General features: G+C 44.9%; 1 protein-coding gene across 2 annotated transcripts in view; it reads left to right on the forward strand.

Moving 5' to 3' along the window:
- ASH1L (ASH1 like histone lysine methyltransferase) overlaps positions 1-24254 on the forward strand; it is a 709056-nt gene that overhangs the window by 303186 nt on the left and 381616 nt on the right. For both annotated transcript variants that reach the window (XM_078670708.1, XM_078670709.1), the window contains exons 5-6: positions 4789-5506; positions 7632-7811. In XM_078670708.1, coding sequence (XP_078526834.1) covers positions 4789-5506; positions 7632-7811 — 898 coding nt within the window. The remainder of the gene's footprint in view (positions 1-4788; positions 5507-7631; positions 7812-24254) is intronic.

The raw sequence follows: 24254 nt of genomic DNA on the forward strand, positions 1-24254 counted from the left end.
TGCCCTCTGCTGGGGATTTACACTCCTAGATTAAGGAATTAAAGTTTTTAATGTCTTTCATTTTAAAAAGTACCACATAACAGTAATTTTTCAAATACCACAAATTAGCAATTTTAAAACGTCAAACAAAAACATCCTGTCCAAACTATGAAGATAATTACAAAGGCAGTTCCTAAAAATGAGAGACACGTTTTACTATACCCCTTGAGGTTTATGACGACAAGTTAACTTTGATAGACTCCGCTTGTGGACTTGTGTCCATGATGCAGTGGCACACAATGTAAAATGCCTGTCCCAGGCAAGGGCGTTTGTATAGCCTTGAATGGATATTACACCGCATGCTGTTTGACTTCCGGCCGTAGCTTCAGATCATATGAATGACTCGTCACTTTGTATAAGAGTATGAATTACATTTTTCAGATTTCCCTATCATCTTTCTGCGTAGACTAATGTTTGTTTTAAACAAGAGATTTGTTTTACCCCATTCCAGAAAGGGAGCACGTTTCTCACTTGCTTCTATGTTGTTTGTTGATGCAGCCTCTTTAGAGCCCTCACACAAACCATATTGATCATATTTGGCTTAAATTGTGAGTTTGTACTGTTGCCCTGGTTGAGACTTTCCCCAATGTATGCGTCCATTCCTATGACCAAGGTGATAATTCTCCATTATGGGAGCAACAGATGCCCACCTGCTATTCCTGGTCTACAGTTTAGAAGACCTGGCATGGCTTGGGGTTTGGAATCCAAAGGACACTCCTAAAGAAAGATGTCTTCTCGTTATTAGCTGTGTAGGGAAATGTTGCAAGAGAAGCTTGCTGTTACCTGATCCATGTCGTCCACGCGTCAGTGCACGCAAGGAATGCCGTTGGAAGTTGTTAATTCTCTTTTGTATGAAACCATGTAGAGAATTATAGGTGAATAAGGGGGATGTTTTCGTTGAGGGGTACATAATGACAGCTGGATAACAAGAGTGAAGCTTATGTCACTCAGAACACTGAGGTAAAAAACATTCCTCTTATTCACTGTTTAGACATCTATAATGTTGCTTTGTGTGGCTTCCAAGTCATCTCCCAATGCTTCCAGGACATATGTAGGACCAGAGGAGTCATGGGGGAATCATACATAGCATGGCTGCCCTCCAAACGATCTCAGGCACAGTATTACCCTCATTCCCCAGCCTCTCTCTAGTTTTAGAGGACCCGTGAGGAGTAAGGTGGGTGGGCTGGTCCTCTAGCTGCCTTTCTGTTGCCACAGTCTGGTCTTTTGTGACCTGCTAAAGGCAGCAGAACGAGGGGGAAATAGAGCACTTCCCATGGTCATGTCACATCAGTGGGTAACCGGTTTGGTTAGCCACTGTTGCAGCACAGAAGTGAATAACTAGAATTCAATGTGGTTGTTCATGTTAGAGGCTTCCAGTGGAAGCATTATATAATAATGTTTTAAAAATATTTTTTCCTTGCAGGTGGTTATCCATGTGCTTGAGGACACCATTGAAACGAGTCACCTTTCTTCAATGGTTGTCTTCTAATTTCTGGAGTTAATGTGAGGAAAGAAATACCCTAGATTTGGGTTAGAAGTCTAGCTTGGTTAAGGAAGAGATGAAAAGAGAAGGAGATATGGCTGACAGGTGTAGGGGAGTGGGCTGTCTGCACATGGGACCCCCACACCAGGCTGAGGGGGCAGGGTATCTCACCCTGCCACCCTATATATTTTTTGTAAATTGATTTGCAGGACAGGATACTCAGTCCTTGACCTCACTGTCATCTTAAAAATGTGCCGATATCTATGAGAAGTATACTATTTGCATACAAAAGTAAAAGCATATGATGCACACCAAATGACGTGTATGCAAATAAAAGATCATTATACTGTGGTATAGAGAGAGATATAATTTAGTTCCGTTAAAGATTTCAATGATCTTAAAGAACCGAGAGGTATCCATAACAAATGATGGATGTTCCTGGGGAAGATGTTTCATGGGGGCCAGAGGAACTTTCAAGGATGACTTTTGAAATCATTGCATCCTGACAGAATATAAGTGACCGTGCCACCCAGTTAATACATATCTAAACAGTTGCAGGTCTGTATTGATTCTACATTCCAATTGAAATCTTCACTGATGATGCTGTATGAAAATCTAGCTATATCAGAAAGCAGTCTTGTTCAGCGTGAGCAGAATTGAAGCTGCAACGTTGTAAATAAAATATATTTTAACTCTTCAAGCTCATCTGAGTTTTTTTAAATTATATTTCATTTCTTTTTTTAAACTAATCGTGTCCTTTTGAATCCAGAATTTTGCTCTACCTTTGTTATTTTTCTTGTATCCATTGCATGGTATACTACATTTGCTGTATGAATTGAGTAACATGACATAATTCAAATTCAGTCACCTCAAAGTGCTACTTTTCGACTATGGGTACAGGTAATGATAAATTTGAAAGAAAGTTTTGTTTGATTCTAGAGGTGAAATTTATATTGTTTTCTAAATCAAAAGTTTTGCTGCGTTTCTGGAGTGGAGAACGTTAGAACATTAGTGGTGGGAAGTAAAACAGTACTGAGTACTAGAACTTAGTGGCTGGGAAAAGCACCTGTCCTTTACGAATCAATGTGCTGCAAGACCATACGAATGAAATAGGAATATCAAGTGTAAAATGTGGGTTGTGGTGCTACTGTGTAATTCTGTTTAACAGATGGTTTGAATTTTTGTACAGGCATTGTTAAGAGAACATTGACTATTGTATTTGATTTTGTCTTCGTTTGGCAGAAATGATGTGTTAAAAATAGTTTTTCTGAATCTGTTATTAGTGGGGCATATGAAAACCCAGCTCAGCACTCTTTTCTGGGATTTTATAGTCTTGAGAAGAAGTAGCCACCATATAAAAAATAGTTACCCTTCACTTTAGTACCTTTTGTTCTAGCAGAATTGTTACTCAAGGCTCTTTAAAACAAGCACTGGCATAGCCAATAGGTCTCGCCTTTGGAACCGTATAAGTGCTTAGTCATGCTGCACATTATCCTGGGTGCTCTGCCGCTGTGCAGAAATAGCGATCAGAGTCACGATGTGGGACGGCTGATAAAGCAAAGGAAATGCAGACAACGGGAGGGGGGCGGGAGCATGGTGAACACGGCGGCAAAGGGGGCGGGAGCATAGTGAATACAAGTATAAAGAATTCAAACCGTAGTCTACTTGAAGCAAACCGCGTGCAACCAAGTAGTACTGAATATTGTTGTAAATCTTTCAATCCATGCAGACCGGTAGCAATTTGAGGCCCAGTTCAGGGTACGGGAGCGGACTGAACCAAAATATCACGTTGTCGGTGCGATTTTACCAATAAACAAATGCATGCCTTTGGTGCAAGGTAATCTGGCATCAGGTCGATGGTAAAATGGTAAAGTTCCGCAGCATTTGGTTTGTTCCACTGCAAACAATTATATTTTGGTTGCTGAGACATGCAGACTGTTTACTTCTTTCTTCGGGGTGGGTGGCTCCGAGGGGAAGTGGTACAACGGATTCTGCTGGGTGAGGTGACCTCAGCTGTGGTATTTCCCAGAGCTTCCCGTGATTGCGATCTCTCCCTGCTCGAGAGGAGAGCCCTGTAGTGAGGTCTCGAGCGGCATTCGCGAAGAGATGAGATTGTTTGGGCCGCGTGCGTGATCTGGGAAAGAGGGTAACAGGAGCTTGTGAATTAGAACATTGCAGTTTATCTGTGGTATTTTGATGTCCAAAGATACAGCTATGATAGACACGTTCCAATGTATTGTACATCTGTCAGGTAGCTGTAAATATTTCTGCGGGTGGCAACGAAAAAAAACAAGCCAGCGAGACGTTGTCGTTTCTAGAAACCGAGCTTGTGTTTGGACTGTAAAGATCACACCATGGAGAGTGGGCAGGGCTTGTGGTGGGGTGCGGTGCAAAATATGGAGTCGGGTATTGGAGGGGGCACTAGTAAGACTTGTTAGGAATAGTTTTAGAGAGAGCTGTGATGCATACGTCGGGCATATGAAACGTAGCAGACACGATTAATTTAGCAGAATGGAAACGACGAGAGAGAGGCGGTAAAAGAGAGACGCGACAAGGCGCAAATGACAGATCTTTAAAATAACGCACCAGAGGTAGGTTCGAGCCCGCGTACTGGGCAGAGTCCCGTGAATGGTGAGGGCCAGCCCGACCGCCATCTGTTTACAATTAACGAGACGCAGGCACGATCATTGGAAAACGATGGCTCTGCTGCTCCCTCTCGCAAGCCGTAAGCAGTGGGCGGATACAAAGGTGGGACATGCACCCGCCTTTGTCCAATTACGTGCTGTCTTTTTATAAAGACGCATGCAAAGCCCAATAGCGTGTGAACACCACACACACAAGCTTCAAGAAAAGCTGTATCAATGCCAATAAATAGGCGCTCTCCATTAGTGCAGCGCATGCGCACTACGCTCTAGGCGAGACCTAAAAAATACCATAAGTAAAGTTCCAATTTCCGTGCCAGAAACATCTTAGCAAATCTAGTCATTCATATACTTTAGTGTTCTAAGAAGGAAAGTATGAACCTTTTTATTTACAAAATATTTATGAGGTAAATGTTGATTCTAAAAGAACACTTTTGAATTCAGCAGTGTGGGATTTAAGACCTAGTAAATGGGTGAATGATGCTGTTAAGTAAGCTTCAGAGTACAGCTGCTTTAGAGATGTCTTGGACCTTAAGAGTGAGGCGTTTATTTATTGATTTCATGTGTAAAATGGAACTCAATTAAAACACTCAGAGACATTTAACTGCAGTTTCTTTTTTTTAGTGTCTGGAATATACACCCGAAGTACAAGACATGTGGTTTCAGGTGAAGAAGCAATGGACAACCTACTGCAGCGAATGGACCCAAGTGAGAACCAGTCCCCCATTGAGAGGTCAGGAGATTCTGCTCATGTCTCCGCTGCAGCCAGCCCAAGCAGAATCCACAACAGGGAGAGGTCTCAAGGAAAACAGGACAGTCCTTTAGCACCCTCATCCACCAGTGACCTGCCTAATGATGGCATGAATGTACTTAGAGGCCATTTGCCCAGAAGTAGCTCTCCCCATCATCTCAAGAGAAGTGTAGTGGAAGCTATGCAGCGGCAAGCTAGGAAAATGTACAGTTATGACAAACTATTGGCCACAAAGAAGAACCTTGACCATGTTAATAAAATTTTGAAAGCTAAAAAGCTGCAACGGCAGTCACGGACTGGAAACAACTTTATAAAGCGAAGGCCAGGTCGGCCGCGGAAGGAGGACCTGGAATCCTTCCTCTCCATGGACAACTTGCAGGCTGCGCAGTTTGTTACTTGCAAGCTCCGTAGCGGAGATGAGCAATGTTCCCCAGGGGACACAGTCACTGATGTCATTGAAGCAGTTGTTCAGGGTGTTAACCAAAATATGGAACATGGCGAGGGGTGGAAGCGCAAGCGGCAGCCGGTGGAGGAGCATTCAAACAAAAGGCAGAAGTGTCCGCAAGAGGAGGAGCAGGAAAATATGGCAAGGTAACTTTTGAAAATTTACTGTGCGCAATCTTTAAATGAGAATTGTTTAGACAACCAACTCAGGGAGACTGCTCCCACTAATGACATTCATAAATCAATTTCACTCAGTGTTTTGGTATATTTGCTCCCAATGTCCTTAAAGGGGAGTGAGTCCATCTGAAGTTTAACAGAAGGCTGAAGATCTAACTTTTTCCTAGATTTACCTGATGAGATTACGACTAGAGGCTGCAGTTTTGTTTATGACCTCACCTGTTTTTAGCACCATATTAACCCAGTGGGGGTGATGGATATGCTTTAGAAAACAAATAAAAATAAACATATCTAATCATCATTTGTGCAGCAACTCCCTTACCATTTACAAAAACATGGTATAAACAGTGTGTATAAACAGATCATAGATCGCATTGGATTACGGAGAGACGTTTGGGTTGAAATACTATGAAACTTGCCAGATTACAAATGCATCATTCACCATTGTAATTGTTAAAATGTTGTGGTGGTAGTGGTGTGCATTACAAAAGGAGATGTAATTTAAATATCTGTCTAATTGTGTTCCTTACACTGGTTTTAATTGTAAAACGTGTTGTTGAAGGTATACCTTGCCAGGCTATTGGGTGTGATTTGTGATGTTTTCTTGGCGGACAGAAGAAATTAATTACATAGTTGCCTGAAAAATTATTTGAGTGCTGAAACCAGTTTAGGTCATTAGAAGAACTATCTTTCACCAGCAGCATGGTTACATTTGGAATAATAACAAATCTGCTCGTTCGTATCCCAAATGTTAAACATAAGAGAGCCAAATATGTTGCGCCTGCTCCCACTGATTCACCAGCACACCAGCTTTATATAGATGATGACAATCATAGAGGCGAGGATCGGCACTGGGATCTTAAAAGCAAGATGACGTGTGGCACTAGGCACTAGAACCATAACCAATTAAAGCGTATGATTCTTTCTATTCATTACTCATCCTGAGGACTGCCTTAAACATAGAGTAGCAAAGTCATTCGAAGAGATCATGGTTTCCTTGTAGGAACTTTTTTAGCGGGTGGAAAAGCCAAATCAATATTACACAGGCTAAAACAGTATTATAAACTACCAGTAGCTGTCACACCCAGAGAAAAAAAAACAAGAGCCTACTTACATTACAGGACATTTTGTGCCAGACTCAATACCCGTTTATATAGCCAGGAATGGAGTTTACTTGAGGGCTTACTGGAAGAAGTTACTGGAGGTTGTCCGACACCCTGGTAAAGACAGTAACTTTATACCTATCTATAAAGAGGTTAGTTATGGGAGCTGCTGTGGGTTGTCTTATTGCCAATTATTGTCAGTTATGGACAGCATCAACTGTATGAAACAGGAGAACTCTTGTAGTACTTTCCTGAAAGCAATATGAAAAGGGCTCGAGAAATTGTAGTAGAAGCGAATGTTATTATTTCTAACACTAGTATTAAGTGCATGTAGGATACCTCGCATACTGCCCATTCGCAGCTCAAAACTAGCATCCAGCAAAGGAGAGATGCTGGAGTACAAGGGTTTAGATTAAACTCAAGAGTTCAGCAACATTTGTTGTATGTAGAATTTGATCGAAGTATGTCTTTGGCCAGCCTATAGATGAGATGCCTAGACAAAAACTAAGAAGAAAATAGAAGCTGCTATGTCTGTCGTGCTGTTACAACAGCTTAAGCCTTAATACAAAATATGGCCGGCGTCCTCCTTGGTGCACAAAATCAACTTGGCCAATCTCATTAGGGATTCCAGCCTAAAACACACAAAACAACATTTTCTCCTGAGTCAACATTACACACAAAATGATTTTTGGAGCTCCTCAAGGACCAGTGCACAACGATTTAATTAATGCAAAGACTTGTATGTCATTTTTCTAATATAACTAATTATGCAATCTAATTCTCTCCTTAAAATTGCATGGCATTGCCTTCATTGGTTATTAAAGCAGTCCTTGATTGGATATTGAATTGGTTTGAAAGAGTGACTCCTAGATATATGTATTTGAAATGTTCTCTGTTTCGTCACACACATTGTATTTTGCAAGTAGTGGATTTCCAGGAATTTTAAGGAGAATTGCTTTTTCATTTTACGTTGTATTTTAACTTTCTTCTAGTTTTTCTGAGATGGTAGAGGAGGCACCCAGTCTAGACAAGGCCAGACAGAATCTTCAGCCATCAGAGAGCACTTTTCAGCTTTTACCTGCACGTACCCAGAGAGAGAAAAAACCTCCACGACCTCCGAAAAAGAAATACCAGAAAGCAGGACTCTACTCTGATGTGTACAAAACAACAGAGTAAGTATAATTGGTGAAGATTTGCTGTAGTTAAGTAGATATTGGCAATTTGGAACTGAACAATGTAGGGAGCTGTACTGATGAATTGTTTTAAAAAACAGTTAACGTAATTCAAAACTGAAAGTGCAGAGCAATATAAGCAGGGCCACTGGGATGATTTGGGATTCAGCTTCGGCTTTTTCCTGTGTAAATTTGTCTTTGCCTTATAATCCATCATCTACTGCATCTGTTATAAGTTTTACTAAACAAAATGTTCTAGTTACACTAGGTCAACATTTAGTAAACCTGCTGCACAATGGGTGCAAAAACAGCTTTCTGCTGTTAAGTTCTATATTCAGGCTTTAAAACTTTAAAACAGTGGCTGTGTTACACATGTGGTGTTAACATTCCAAAATGATCAGTTTGGGGGAGGGTAGCAAAGAAGAACCTTACATACTTACTTAAATCTAGTTCCAGCATGGTGGAAAGTATACTTCTTTCTTTGTTGTTAACATTTTACTATTATTCGTCAAGTTCATGTTTAAAGTACATACTTTGTTCTCAATGCTAGTTATTTTAGGTCGTATGCAGCGTTTAACCCCTTCGACGCTCATGACGAGCTGGGCTCGTCATGAGGTAGCCTCCTCGCACGCTCATGACGAGCCCAGCTCGTCATGAAACATGGGAATGAGTAAATCCCAGCGTACGGGCGGAATTCCGCCCGCACGCATGCGGTTAAAAGATTCTCAAACATTTTGCATCATGTTTTAAGGTCTTGAATCCTAAATTGCTTTCAGGGTCCCAATAGCGTGAACCTACAGTAAAATCTATGCTAAGATTCCCTATTATCGGAATGTACGGTAAACCAGAACCTGAAGACAACTTTGAAAAAAGTAGCTGTGATGCTCAAAATAGGAGGCACACATTTTATTACAAAGAGTGCCTTCATTTAGCCTTGATTTATGCTGATTGCAACAATTCACGTTTTACAGTAAAAATTGTAGTTTAGAGGGTAGAAAGGACAGTGTTTTTTTTTATTCTAATCAAGACAGATGTATTCTTTGTTGATTAACATTTGAAGAGGATCTGTATGCGTTTATTTTGTAATTTTATGGAGAATTAGGATCCTTTTGACATCACCTCATAATAGCTGGATAATGGCACAAAAAGTGCCTCATAAGTTAACCTCAGACGTATAATATGTCACTTAATTTGCCCTTTCTTATGCCATATTTTACCTTTGCTTTGCAGATAATTTAGCCAATCCTGTGGCTACATTTGAACTCCCCTGGCAGTGTTTATATTTAAAGCAAGCAGTCACTCTCCTTCTATGTGGGAGGACTACAGAGTGGATGCCTTGAGTGAGGTGACAGCCTTACCTGCCTTCACAAGTGACAGGATACAATACATAAATACCTGGTGTAAGCACAATTCATTCGAATTGAATGAGCTTATGCTTTTTAAAATATTATAGGATCTCTCCGGAGATATGTTCCTACTGCCTCCCTGTTACTTCCATTAGTTAGCCTGACTTCCTCTCTGTGTTGCTGAACTCACAGCCACTATCCTTTTCATAGCTGATTATACTGAGAAGTAAAGTTTAGGAGATTCCCAGTTAGGCTGCATTGAAACAGAATAATTGGGCAACACATGCTTTTATATCTATCTATACACCCACCCGTGTGTGTGTGTGCGCGCACGCACACACACACACACACACACACACACACACACACACTTTCCTAATCAAACAATACAGTAGCAGACACCTATTTAAACTGTTTAGATCATGTTCTTTGAAAAAAATACTTATTAAGTTAATTCTGAATCGAAGGTTGAGAAAGCTGCCATCACATGGCACAGTCCTCATTATATTTTATCCACTTTTACATGTGTAGACAATGGTATGATGAACATGTCTACTTGCAGGTTCCTCACTTCTTTAATATCCCAGGTACCAGACTGGATCCGGAAACCTTCAGTAGCGCTTCCATTTAGGTAGGAGGTTCTGGCTGTATGTCAGCACCTGTTGCGATGTCACGGTGACATAGCTGGAGCCATAAATCAGTCACTGAGGTGCATCGTCAGTTCCCTTTAGCTCTAGAAAGTTCTCTCCTTAAACGTTTTTGTGACAGTTGGTGCACTGCTAGAGATATCTAGCCCCCAAATGCTCCGAGCTCAATCCCAGTAAGGATTATGAGGGTCAGATGACATTTGTTTGTTTCGCTTGAGGTTGCAACATGACATGAGGTTGAGTGACTCTTGCCTCAGTATACATATGAAGGCTATTAAAGAAAGTAAGGCTAAAACGTTAGGGCCCATGACGTTGAACTTGACTTCGATCACGGACAAGATATCGCACCCCTCTCTCCCCTTCATCCTAATCCTCGAGGGAGAAATGCAACAAAAATAATATAAAGAAGCAACATTGTTCTCCCTCAGAGCTAAGTGCCAGTGCGATCCCTGCCTCCTTCAGAGTCTGTGTCCAAACCCACCTTGGTTCCATTCTCATAGGACATTATGCCGGCGGCACTACTGGCCCAAGTGACTACTCCAAGAACCTGTCCAACTACCAGCCGTCAGAGGCCTTTCTGCCACAGCAGCATCCCATGTCATCTCAAGATTACCCTGATTTTTTGTTTGTCTTTTATTAGTCTCCAATGGGGAGTATGGTTAGCCCTTTGTTGCTCGACTTTTCTTTTGTTGTTGTTGTTAAAATAGATGTTTTCTTTAGGTTCCTAGGATATTAAAACATATTTCGAAGTATCTTCGAATGTGCCCTGTTCTAGTTTCCTTTTCGAACATAATGGTACAATCTCTGGATGCTTGACTGTTCTTCAGACGGGTAAAACGATTTTTACGTTGTTTTTCTCACAGTTTACTGAGATTTTTATACAACTCTACATGTTTTGATTCATTTGCTGCCATGTAGTCTTTGATTCATATAGTAACATTTTTTCTCCAGTATTAGGGGTGTCTTTCATAGATTCACATGCTTGAATATTCCCCGTCGTCGAAGTGGGAGTCCCACGGTATATAAAAATAGCAATAATGCTAATATAACATAAATGATAATATCATATAATAATAAAATAGAGATAATACACTGTAAAAACCTCTACAATGGTAACTTCCATAGGAAGACAGTATAAGAGAAAAAACTCATTTGTAACATATCAGTGTCATTATGTTGGTCCAAACTGCAGCCAATCAGGCTCACGCACCCTCTAGAACCTTCTCCTCAGAAGCTCAAGCCCTCAGATTTTCTACCGCACGTCGTGTGAAGGGAGTCTCCCTGAGCTCTGCTCAGTTTTCTTCAAAGTTTGTCTCTTCAAATTATTTTTCCAAGAATGTCAAGTAAGAAGTCCTTGTTTAGAGCTTGCTCTTCATGTGGGAAACTACGTTTGTTTGAGAAGGACCCCCACCAAAAGTGTATTTACTGCCTGTACCCTGACCACAAGGTGGATGAATGTAAAATCTGTAGAGCTCTTCCTTCTAAGACTCTCAGAGACAGGGAAGGTCGCCTTCTTATATGGTTGAAGCGCCTCCAAGATAAAGAAGATGTTCTGTCAGACGCAGTAAGTCTTCAGTCAGGCTGTTCCACTGTTCCTTCCAAGCGTGGGAGTGTTCAAGACTTGCCTTCGCCTTTTCTTCAGAAAAAGAAAAAGCTGGCTTTGCCTGTGGCACAATCTTCACATTCTATGCCTTCTGTGTCAACGCCCACGAGACCTGGCTCTCAGGCGTCTTGCCCAGGCTCTATCAGTATTCTGACAGTCCTGACTCCCAGGTCGTCGACGGGCTCGTCGACGACCGTTCCGTCCACAAAATTGGCTTTGCTGTCTTCGTCGACGACCTCTGTGACGACGACGTCTGCTTCCTCGTCGTCGACGACGGTGATGTCGACATCCTCGACGTCGACGAGAACTCCTACGATCCCGTCGACGATCCCTATTGTCTCGTCGGCGACGAAGTTGCCGTCGACGAAGAAAACCTCTTCGACGTCGAAGAATTCCTCGTCGACGAAGGTCCCGTCGACGTCAGCCTCTCCGTCGACCACCTCGTCGACGTCGGCATCGTCGACGAAGAAGGCAACGATGGTTCCGACGACGAGAGCCCCGTCGACGTCGAGTGCTCCGTCGACCAGCTCCATGACGACGGCGTCGTCGTCGAAGAAGGCGACGCCGGTTCCGTCGACGAAGGTACCGTCGACGAAGGTACCGTCGACGACGATACCGTCGACGAAAGTATCGTCGACGAAGATACCGTCGACGAAGGCACCGTCGACGAGAATTCCGTCTCCTCAGATTCCAGCAAAGACGGCTCCGTCGACGCACGTTCCGTCGACGACGATACCGTCGACGACGAATCCCTCAGTGGGCCCTACCTCGTCGACGATGGCGATTTCTTCAGCGGCATGTTCAGGATCCTCTTCAGGATCGGGTTCTTTTGCCACCATGCCTCTGGTACCACTGCCTTCCTTGACCTCTGCCAGGGATTCTTCTATGCAGCTGCCGCCTCCTGATCTCCAATTACCCTCGCCTTTGATGGCAACTGATCACGAGACTGGATCTATGGGGGAAGATGAAGACGATGAAGCTCACAGTCCATCAGAATTGATTATAAAATGTCAAGACTCCAGTTCTGACCAGGAGGACGTGGAGGAAGTGGTCCAACCGGATGACCAATTTGTCCAGTTGCCTATGGCATCTTTTCCAGTTTCTTTGTTTTCAAACCTCCAGCATATGCTGGATGACTACAACAGAAGGTTTCCGCCTACCCCTCAGGGTACTCCAAGCCACGCTCCTGCGGAGGACTCCGGCCCTGCCACCCATCCACAGTCTTTGGAGCAGCCTGTTTTGACAGAGCTTCCCCGCCCTCACCCCCCTCTTCTTCCGCAACCTGGTGCGCACGGGGTGGATGAGTCGGACAGTGAAGAAGGGGAATTACACCAGGATACTGACGATGATCAGGATCCAGATATGGCGGATTACGACGACTATCGGATACAGACACCTTCTCCGCAACAGCCAGAGGCGGGTGATGCGCCTACCATTGATACAGCAAGCTTCCATGTGCTGATGAATAAAGCGGCGGACCGCTTTAAATTGCCGAGAGAACAACGGCAAGAAGATTGCTTTCTCTACGATTTCAAAAACAAACCATACAAACAAATTCACACCATACCAATCATAGAATTTGTATGGAAAGAAGGGATAAGAATTATGCATTCTCCTAACTCCTTGCCGGCACAAGTCCCTCGCCTGGAAAAGAAGTACAAGGCTCCTGCGGGTTCACCTGCTTGTCTGCTGTCGCATCCCAAACCGGACTCGGTTGTCACACAGGCGGCACAGCGACGATCCCGTAATCCGGCGACTCCTCTCACTACTCCACCTGATAGAGAGGGTCGACGTTTGGACGCCATTGGGAAGAAATTTTCCACCATGTCTTCTACGTCGGTACGCGCTGCAAATGCGTTGGCCATTCTAGGTCGCTTCGACAGGCAAATGTGGTCGGACATTTCCGCATTCGTTTCTCTAATTCCAGAAGCGTCCAGATCAGAAGCCCAGCAAGTTCTCCAGGATGGCATGAGGGCGTCAGAGGAAATGATTGACTGCGCGATTGATGTGGCGAGTACGGGATTTCGCATCCTCGCCAGTGCTGCGGCTCTCCGCCGCCAGGGCTGGCTTAAATCCACTTCTTTCCGGCAAGAAGTCCAGTCGAAGATACTCGACATGCCCTATGACGGTGAATCTCTTTTTGGCGCTCACATTGACGAGGCGCTTGAGTGAATTAAAAAGGACACCGATACAGCAAAATCGCTAGTCTCCTTACAATTTAAGAAGCAGCCCTTTCGTGGCGCCCGTGGAAGAGGTTCGTCTTCCACGAATTTTCGAGGAGGACACACTCAGTACCGCCAATTCAACCAAGGCAATCAACGTTACTCCTCTCAGCAGTCTACTCGCCAAAATCAGTCACGACCCTATAAAGGAAAACCTACTTATAGGGGTGCCAACAACAAACGCCAGTGACTCTCATGTCACACAAGGAGTTGGAGGGAGAATCTCGCAGTTTTATTCCCAATGGTCTCTGATAACATCGGACCAATGGGTATTGGACATTGTTCGCAAGGGTCATGCCTTGGAGTTCACAGAGATTCCTCCTCAATCTCCGCCATCAGGCCCGCCACCTCCCCATTTTCTAGAATTGCAACATCAAGTTCGTCTTCTCATACTAAAAGGTGCAGTCGAAGTGGTTCCTATATCACAACAAGGGACAGGTTTCTACTCACGTTTTTTCCTCATTGCCAAGAAGACGGGAGAGTGGCGGCCTATACTGGATTTGAGGGCGCTCAATTTCTTTCTAAAACAGCAGTCTTTCCGCATGCTCACATTGTCAGAAGTCTTGCGGCTTCTCTGCAGCGGAGATTTTCTGTCCACGATAGATCTGCAAGACGCCTATTTTCATGTGCCGATTCTGCAACAACATCGCCAATTTCTGAGGTTCAAGGTGGGCACTATCCATTACCAATTCAAGGTGCTGCCTTCGGCCTGCGTTCGGCACCTCGTGTTTTCACGAAGGTCCTGGCCCCAGTCATGGCTTATCTACGTCTTCAAGGAGTGCAGATTTTTCCTTATCTGGACGATTGCCTTCTGAAATCTCCGTCTCCTCTTCAGCTGGCTCACGACACAAGTCTCTGCCTGCGGACTTTCAAGTCACTGGGGTTGACCATCAACGTGGACAAGTCACACTTAACACCATCACAAAGAAGGAACTTCCTGGGTGCCATTCTCGACACGGAATTATCAAAAGCCTTCGTTTCCCAAGAACGACAGGTGAAAATAGTACGTCTAGTCACCCTCATCCGTTCAAAACAGTCAGTTTCTGTGCGCATGTTGAAGTCCTTTCTGGGGATGGCGTCGTCCTGCATCGCTCTGCTTCCGAACTGCAGGCTCCGCACTCGCCCTATTCAGGAGGAACTAGACCTGCAATGGCGCCAAGTGTCAGGATCCTTCAACGATCTAGTGAGAGTCTCGTCTCGCATGAAAGACAGTCTCCTTTGGTGGAGAGAACCATCCAACCTAAACGAAGGAGTTTCCTTTCTGGCCCTTCCTCCGGATCTAACGCTGACCACAGATGCATCCATGGAGGGTTGGGGAGCTCATCTCCTAGACCTTTCAATCAAAGGGAAGTGGACACCGTCACAACGAACATGGCATATCAACAGATTGGAGCTGCTGGCGATCTTCCTTGCTCTCAGATCTTTTCTGCCAGTAGTGCAAGGAGAGTCCGTGCTGGTTCAAACGGACAACACAACCAGCATGCACTACATGAACAAACAGGGCGGCACAAGATCTCAGCCCTTGTCTCGGCTAGCTCAGAAGATCTGGAACTGGGCTCTTCATCATCGAATCTCCCTGACGGCGGTCCATCTGCCGGGGGTTTCAAACATCCTAGCGGATTCGTTGAGCAGGTCCACATCGTCTACCCACGAGTGGGAGCTTCATCAACAAACTCTGGACATGGTGTTCCGCCGTTGGGGTCGTCCCCTGATGGACCTTTTTGCCACTCCACTGAATCGGAAGTGCCCCGCCTTTGCGAGCTGGCATCCTCATCCGGGGTCCAGCGGCAACGCCCTTCTCATGGACTGGAGCGGCCTGTTCGCCTATGCGTTTCCTCCCATACCATTGGTGCCGAGGACGTTGTGGAAGATGCGCAGGCAACCCTGCCACTTGATACTGATTGCACCTCGTTGGCCCAGACAGGCTTGGTTCTCGGAACTTCTTCTGTTGTCCCAATGCACGCCCATTCGTCTGCATCCACGTCCAGATCTTCTGTCCATGGACGAGGGCCAAGTCTGCCATCCAGACCCGACCACTCTTCAGTTATGGGCATGGAACCTGAATTCCTCGAATTCGCGAATTTAGAGATGCCCCAGGAATGCAGAGAGATTCTGGCTTCTGCTAGAGCTTCCTCAACTGTTCAAACGTACAAACTAAAGTGGAAACGGTTTTGCCATTGGTGCGCAGAAGCAAATGTCCACCCACTCACTTCTGCCCCAGAACAGCTGTTGCCCTTCTTTCTAAGCCTTGCTCAGTCTGGCCTCTCTCATGCCACCTTGAGGGTCTTTCTGGCAGCTATTTCACGTTTCAGGCATGATGGCTCAACCTCTCTCTGCTCATCCAGAATTATCAGACAATTCTTTAAAGGTCTCTTCAGGAAGTTTCCTCCTATCAGACGCCCGCCTCCGGCATGGCAGCTCAACGTGGTATTGTCACAGCTCATGAAGCCTCCTTTTGAGCCAATCCACAGAGCAGACAACAAGTTTCTTACCTGGAAGGTCGTTTTGCTTTTGGCCCTAACGTCTTCTCGCCGTGTCAGCGATCTTCATGCTTTCACAATCAAGCCTCCTTATTTGCAATTCAAACCAGATGGGGTGTCTCTTCGGACCAATCCCTCTTTTTTGCCAAAAGTGCCTACAGATTTCCATCTGAACGAACCTGTCTTCTTGAAGACTTTCTTTCCGAATCCACAGTCTCCGGCAGAACAACGCCTTCATTCCTTAGACATCAGCCGTTGTCTAAAGTTTTACATTTCAAGAACTGCCCCCTTCCGCAAATCAGATCAGCTTTTTATAGCATATGGAAGAATGCGAAGGGGACATTCAGTGACAAAACAGACACTTGCAAGATGGCTCTCAGCAGCCATATCCTACTGTCACCAACAAGCTGGCAAGCCTTTACAGGGTCCTGTGAAGGCACATTCGACGAGAGCGATGGCGTCCTCCACCGCCTTGTTTGCCGGAGTGCCTCTACACCAGATTTGCCGGGCGGCAACGTGGTCGAATAGGCACACCTTTACCAGACATTACTGTTTGGATTCCATCAACGAGGCGGATACCGCAGTGGGGCAAGCAGTGCTTCGCCATCTCTTTAAATAAGGTGAGCCTCTGTTCCCTCCTCCTTTCTCTTCTGTGATTGCTATATGCTTTTAAGCTATGTGTTTACTTCTTGTGAAGATGCTTGCAATCCCAGTGCTAAGGAGTTACTGCTATCTATTCTATTCAAGCATGTGAATCTATGAAAGACACCCCTAATACTGGAGAAGAACTATTGTTACTTACCTGTAAACAGGTGGTTCTCCAGTATTGGTGTCTTTCATAGATTCACATGCGACCCACCCTTCCTCCCCTCAGAGGCTCTCTTCTCCTCATACGCTATTGTTACTAGTGCTACGAAAATCTGAGGGCTTGAGCTTCTGAGGAGAAGGTTCTAGAGGGTGCGTGAGCCTGATTGGCTGCAGGTTGGACCAACATAATGACACTGATATGTTACAAATGAGTTTTTTCTCTTATACTGTCTTCCTATGGAAGTTACCATTGTAGAGGTTTTTACAGTGTATTATCTCTATTTTATTATTATATGATATTATCATTTATGTTATATTAGCATTATTGCTATTTTTATATACCGTGGGACTCCCACTTCGACGACGGGGAATATTCAAGCATGTGAATCTATGAAAGACACCAATACTGGAGAACCACCTGTTTACAGGTAAGTAACAATAGTTCATTTTTCACGAAAACAAAATTTCTAAAATCTAATTAATCTCTTGTCCCGCACCCTATCCATCTCAATTGGTTTAGAATTTTCTACACATGCAAGACAAAAAAAAATCTGAAAAAAATAAGACCACATCTGTGTGTCACAAGCTGCTACATCCATTTCCGAGCCTATATGGAGAATGCTGTCGTAGGTTTCTTTGATACATTTCTGTTTTGGGGGGTATTCTTCCACTTCCATGGTCTCCATTCCAGGAATGGGTGTGTCTTCATTGTGTGCCTGATTGGATTTGATGAACTTGCTTCTCTTACTGAAATGCATGCCTTATACCACATTTGGTTATCTTTACATAGTACAGAACTTAGTGATTGAGAAGAAAAGCTACTGTGACTGACATGGCGAAGTGGACAAAAAGAGGGGAGTACAACACGGCCAAAACAAAAACCACTTACATTTTGTTAGGGGGAGTGGTTGGTAATGGCGGGCCGACCTTTTGTGTGTTGTCCCCAGCTGCTCTAAATAAAAAATTGCATAATGAAGCCACGCCTTTTGCCACAGAAATATGAAAGCTAGGAGAAAGGACCATTTGCTGAAAATACTATATAGACATAGTTAAAACATACCCTCTAGAAGAAGTGTTCTGAAAAGACATCAGAAGATTAAATTTATATTGTATGTGATGAAGGTAAAAGGCATGCACAGTGAAATATTGAACACATAAATAAAAGGCATTGTCATTTACAAAGCCAATAGCTCAAAATCTCGCAAATGCGAGACCTATTGCAATGCAAATGCTTGTTTAATTTAGCTGTCCATTTTAGCCATTTTAAACCAAGGAAGAACTCCAAACATGGAACAGGTCAGTCCCTGGTAACATGCACACACACATTACCCTACCCGCACACAATGGTTGCTACCTCCACGACGGGCCATGCATTGTTGTAAATTATTTTGGTTCAAGCTGTGTTCTGATTGGCCGGCCAGTCTCTTTCGAGTCACTACTACATCAGAGAAAACACAAGGGGAACCACAGGTTTTATAACAATATAGGCCACAAACACAGGCGCCCACAAATAGAAATCATGGGTGTTACAGACAGTTGGACAACTTGGAGGGGCTTATTTAGAGCGAATGAAGGCCGACATTGTCGGAAATCCGCAGGTAACGCACAAATTCCGACTTCAATACACTGAGTTGTCTTACTGTTGTAAAATAAAAATGGGATGCGTCTTAAAGTATGTTTATGTCTGTAATAAGATGACAGTTATCCATTATTAGGGTTGTCTTTCATAGATTCACATGCCTGAATCATTCCCCGTCGTCGGAATGGGAGTCCCCGGTATATAAATAAAGTAATGTCCCATAGACATATAGATAAATAGGCCTAAATGCCTCACATTAGTAACCTATCCCTGTCCTTTTGTAAAAAGGACCAAACTCTAGAAAAGAGCTAATCAGCTGTCACCTCCCTCTAGAACCCTCCTGAAAGGAGCCTCAGTCCCTCAGATTTTCTACCGCACGTTGTGCTAAGGGAGTCTCCTCTGAGCTCTGCTCAGATTTTTCTTCACAACTGGTTTCCAGTGTTCTTGGATATCTTATCCTGTTTCTTCTGTGACTGCTGATACCATCATGGCTGACACACCAAAAAAGGGTCTTTTTAGATCCTGTGGTTCATGTGGAAAGAAAAGGCTACATGTTGATGACCTGCATAAAGACTGCCTATATTGCCTGTATCCGGGCCATTCTTCTAAAGACTGCAAGGTATGTCGTACCTTTTCCACTAAAACCCTCAAAGACCGTGAAGGACACCTTTTAATCTGGCTCCAAAGGCTGAAAGACAGGAACCACCTTGAATCTTCTGAGGAAAGTGAAGGTTCTTCAGTCTCCTCAAGATCTTCTCTAAAGAGACCAAGGGTGGCTTCTCCTAGCCCTACGGCTCCTCCTCAAAAGAAGACATCAAAGAAGTCTTCAGAGGTTCTATCCAAGGCAACTTCTGTGAAGGTTTCCTCTCAGGAAGTTCACACCTTCAAAAAGCCTGCTTTGACACCGTTGACTACGGCATCGTCGACGACATCTTCATCGTCGAGAAAAGCTGTGTCTACTGCTTCACATGTATCTACGTCGACGACGACTGTTTCTACGTCAACGGCATCGTCGTCATTATCCTCGTCGACGACTTTGACCCCATCGTCGACGGCAGGTAAGACTTTGTCGTCGACGATAGCCATCAAGAAAACACAGTCGACGTCGAAGACACCGTCGACGCTGACCTCGCTGACGTTGGGATCGGCGACGACCTCGACGACGAAGCCAATACCGTCGACGTCGGCACCATCGACGAAAGCATCGTCAACGAAGGGCTCGTCGACGAAGGCACCGTCGACGAAGATACCGTCGACGAAGACATCGTCGACGACAGGGATGTCTCCACCGTCGACGGCGGCCCCGACGATGACTTTACCTTCTACGACACCCGTCGACGTTCCACCGTCGACGGCCTCGTCGACGATGATGGATTCTGGTCTCCAAACCACATGTGTACGCCTAAGAATCACAAAAAAGGCGCTCACACCGGCTTTAACATCGCCAAGCAGAGTTTAACCACTGCCTCCAGCATGTCTTCTTCAAGAGGAGGATTCAGATGAGGGGGACATGTTTCAGAAGGCAACAAGTCCTTCGGAACTTAATGTAAAATGCCAAAGTTTTGATGAAGATGAGGTTCAGGAGGAGGAATATCATCCGCCACCTCAACCTATGGTTTGCCTGCCAGCCTCTTTAGTTACTGACTTAAGATACCTTATTCAAGACTACAAGCAGAGGTTTCCAGAGTCACCTGCTCCACCGCCTACCACAGTATCTCCTTCACCAAGACCACGGCCTCCACCTTTAAATATTCAGCCTGAGCGGTTTGATCTGCCACATCCTCCGACCTCTGATGAGGAAGAGGAAGAACAGCAGGAAGAGGGAGAACTGCAAGATGCCCAATCTATGCATGATGACTGGGATGACTATGTCATTCCCTATCCCGCGTCTCCAGTGCCTGCGCCCGCAGATTCTCCACCAGGCAACATTGGAGGATTCCATAATGTAGTTGAGAGTGACGCTCAACGTTTTAAAATAGCAATGGTCTCTCAAGAACAAGACTGTTTCTTGTATGATTTTAAAGAACCTCTCAAAAAAGCAGTGAGATCAATACCCATTATTGATTATTTATGGATTCAGGGTGTTAAAGTCATGCAGAACCCTTCCTCCGTACCTCCGGTGGTACCTCGATTGGATAAAAAGTATAGAGCACCTGATACTGCACCGGCTTGTTTGATAGGACACCCCAAACCAGACTCAGTAGTGACGCAGGCAGCACAGAAGAATTCCAGAAATCCTTCTGCCCCATTATCGGCGCCTCCGGATAAGGAAGGCAGGAGGTTAGACAACATTGGGAAGCGGTTCTCCTCAATGTCTGCAATGACGTTGAAGGCAGCCAATGCCTTAGCGCTCCTGGGACGCTACAATAGACAATTATGGGCGGATATAGCCCCATATCTATCGGAATTACCAGATACATCCAAAGTGGAGGTAAAGACAATTTTACTAGAAGGTGCAACCTCGGCGTCAGAAATAATAGACTGCGCGATGGATATCACTACAACTGGTTTCCGACAGCTGGCTGGAGCAGCAGTCTTGCGACGGCAAGGGTGGCTAAGAGCAACTTCCTTTCGTCCCGAGGTGCAAACGAAAATATTGGATATGCCCTATGATGGCCAATTGCTTTTCGGCCCCAAAATTGATGAAGCGCTACAAAATATAAAGAAGGACACGGACACTGCTAGGGCTCTAGGTACTCTCCAGTACAAGAACCAGTCCTTTCGTGGGTCTAGAGGAAGAGGACAGTCCTCTTATAGAGGAAACTATCAATACAGGTCGTCATACTCTTCAGGCCAGAGTCGACCCCAATATCAGCAATGCCAGCAACATGGACTACAATCTTCTTATGGCAAGTCGTCCTTTCGTGGTAGAGGACAGCGGAAAAACAATGGGCGTAGACAATGACATGTCTCTTCAGCCAGTCCCGGATTCGTTTCCCTCATCAAAAATTGGAGGAAGGATTTCCCATTTCTTAACAAATTGGAGAAAGATTACCACGGACCGTTGGGTCCTTCAAAAGATTAAATTCGGCCATTCTCTGGAATTCACGCATATTCCACCCCAAACTCCTCCCTGCTCAATGAATCACAAAAATCTACGGCTGCTTCTCCGAGAAGTCTCTCTTATGCTCCAGAAAGGGGCAATAGAAAAGGTACCTCCGTCGCAACGAGGAAGGGGATTTTACTCTTGCTTCTTTCTAATTCGGAAAAAAGAGAAGAAGTGGAGACCAATTTTGGACCTCAGGGCCCTCAACAAATTCCTGAAGAAGCAGTCGTTTCGCATAGTGATGATCCAGGAGGTCTTACAACTGCTGGAAGAGGAAGATTTCATGACGTCCCTGGACCTTCAGGACGCTTACTTCCATATCCCGATTTACAGAAATCACAAAAAATATTTAAGGTTTGCAGTGGCAGGCAGACATTTTCAATTTTGCGTCCTGGCCTTCGGGCTCAAGTCTGCACCTCGCATCTTCACAAAAGGTCTTTCCCCAGTTGCTGCATATCTCAGGCAGCGCCATCATCAAGTCTTTCCGTATCTGGACGACTGGCTGATCAAGGCTCCATCTTTGGAAGGCGTGTCCAGGTCTTCCAACGCTTGTCTGTAACTTTTCAATCTTTTAGGACTCGCACTCAATCGGGAGAAATCAGTCCTTCTACCTTCTCAGCGCATTAATTTCCTCGGTGCAACTCTCGACACACGGCTAAAGAAAGCCTTCCCATCTCAAGAGAGAAAGAACAGGCTTTGGACACTGGCTATGCTTGTGACTTCAAAGAAGATCACAACGGTCAGACTTTTCAAATCCCTACTGGGAATGATGTCGTCATGTATTCTCTTGATACCTCACTGCAGGCTACACATGTGCTCCCTCCAGGAAGCAATCGCAAAACAATGGGTCCAATGCATAGGGTGTTTCGACGATCGCATAAAGGTCACTCCTCAAATGGTCGAGGCCCTTCAATGGTGGATATCGGTTCGAAACCTTTCTCAAGGCTTACCATTACTGGTTCCGGCTACACCACATGTCATCACGACAGACGCCTCCTTGGAAGGTTGGGGAGCTTTCCTCCAAGAGCTACAGATAAGCGGGAAGTGGTCCACCTCAGAAAAGAGGCTCCATATCAATCTACTGGAACTATAGGCAGTCTTCCTCGCCCTGCAAGCTTTCCTTCCAAGTATCAAAAATTCCCTAGTGCTCGTCCGTACAGACAACACTACGACGATGCACTACCTCAACAAACAAGGAGGGACTCGCTCAATGACACTTTCTCACGAGTCTCAGAAAATTTGGAACTGGGTAATCGGACACAATATATCTCTTCGGGCGGAGTATGTTCCAGGCATGGACAATATGCTTGCCGATTCACTGACAGAGAACAACGTCTCACGAGTGGGAACTGGATCAAGGAATCCTCAATCAAATTTTCTCGAGATGGGGTACTCCTCAGATCAACCTGTTCGCCACAAGGTCCAACACCAAATGCCCACACTTCGCAGGTTGGCATCCCCAGAAAGGGTCCCTATGGAATGCATTTCGATCGCATGGTGCAACGTCTTTGCGTACGCCTTTCCACCGTTTCCAATGATTCCCAGGGTCCTCAGAAAGCTGAAGGCGGAGCCTTGTACTCAGCCTGGTAGCCCCAACTTGGCCACGCCAACATCGGTTCACGGAACTCCTCCGTCTATCTCTGGAACCGCCGATGCGTTTGAAGAAGTTCCCATCTCTCCTCACTATGTGCAACCAGCAAGTCCAGCATCCGAATCTGGCCTCACTCAAATTAGCCGCTTGGCTCCTGAGTTCAGAGAATTTCAAAGCTTAACTATCCCGCCAGAATGTAGAGCAATCTTGGCTCGGGCTGATAGCACCAATAAAATATACACTTTGAAATGGAAGAGATTTTGCATCTGGTGTAGAGATCAAGGTATACATCCTTTCTCTTCCTCTCCGGAACAAATATTACCTTATCTTCTCCATCTGGCGAACTCAGGCCTGGCTCATGCGTCCATCAGGGTCCATTTGGCAGCGATATCCCGTTACAGAAGATCTGCTACTGGCCCTTCTCTGTGGTCCAACAGATTGGTCAAACAGTTTTTAAAAGGACTCTACAGGACCTTTCCCCCTGTGAGAATGTTGCCACCTACCTGGCACCTGAACACAGTCCTTAACCAGCTTATGAAGCATCCCTTTGAACCGGTACACAGGGCTGACCTGAAATACCTATCTTGGAAGACAGCCCTTCTACTTGCTCTCACCTCCGCAAGACGGGTGAGTGAGCTTCAAGCTTTATCAATACAAGAGCCTTTCCTGCAATTCAAGCAGGATAGAGTAATCTTGCGGACAAACCCAAAATTTATTCCAAAGGTCCCGCCGGACTTCCATCTCAACGAGCCGGTGGTCTTACGCTCTTTCTTCTCGAATCCCACGACGGCAGCGGAAAGGTCGCTGTACTCTCTAGATCTTAAACGCTGCCTTAAATTCTATATTGAAAAGACAAAAACCTTCAGGAAGTCTCATCAGCTATTTGTATCTTACAGTAGGCCCAGGAAGGGCCTTCCACTCACCAAACAAAGTATTTCCCGCTGGATTTGCTGATCCCCCTGTTGACGAAACACGTGTCGGCTGGCGTTGTATGTTCTGAAGAAAAAAGCTACATAAACAACGTGTTTGTTATACTACCGGTGTCAACTTTATTTTGCAAATCTCTCAGTACCAATACTGTTTATTCCTACACGTGTGCCCAGTACCTGCTATATATATGGA

The sequence above is a fragment of the Lissotriton helveticus genome, chromosome 12, assembly GCF_964261635.1.
Source record: "Lissotriton helveticus chromosome 12, aLisHel1.1, whole genome shotgun sequence".
NCBI lineage: Eukaryota > Metazoa > Chordata > Amphibia > Caudata > Salamandridae > Lissotriton > Lissotriton helveticus.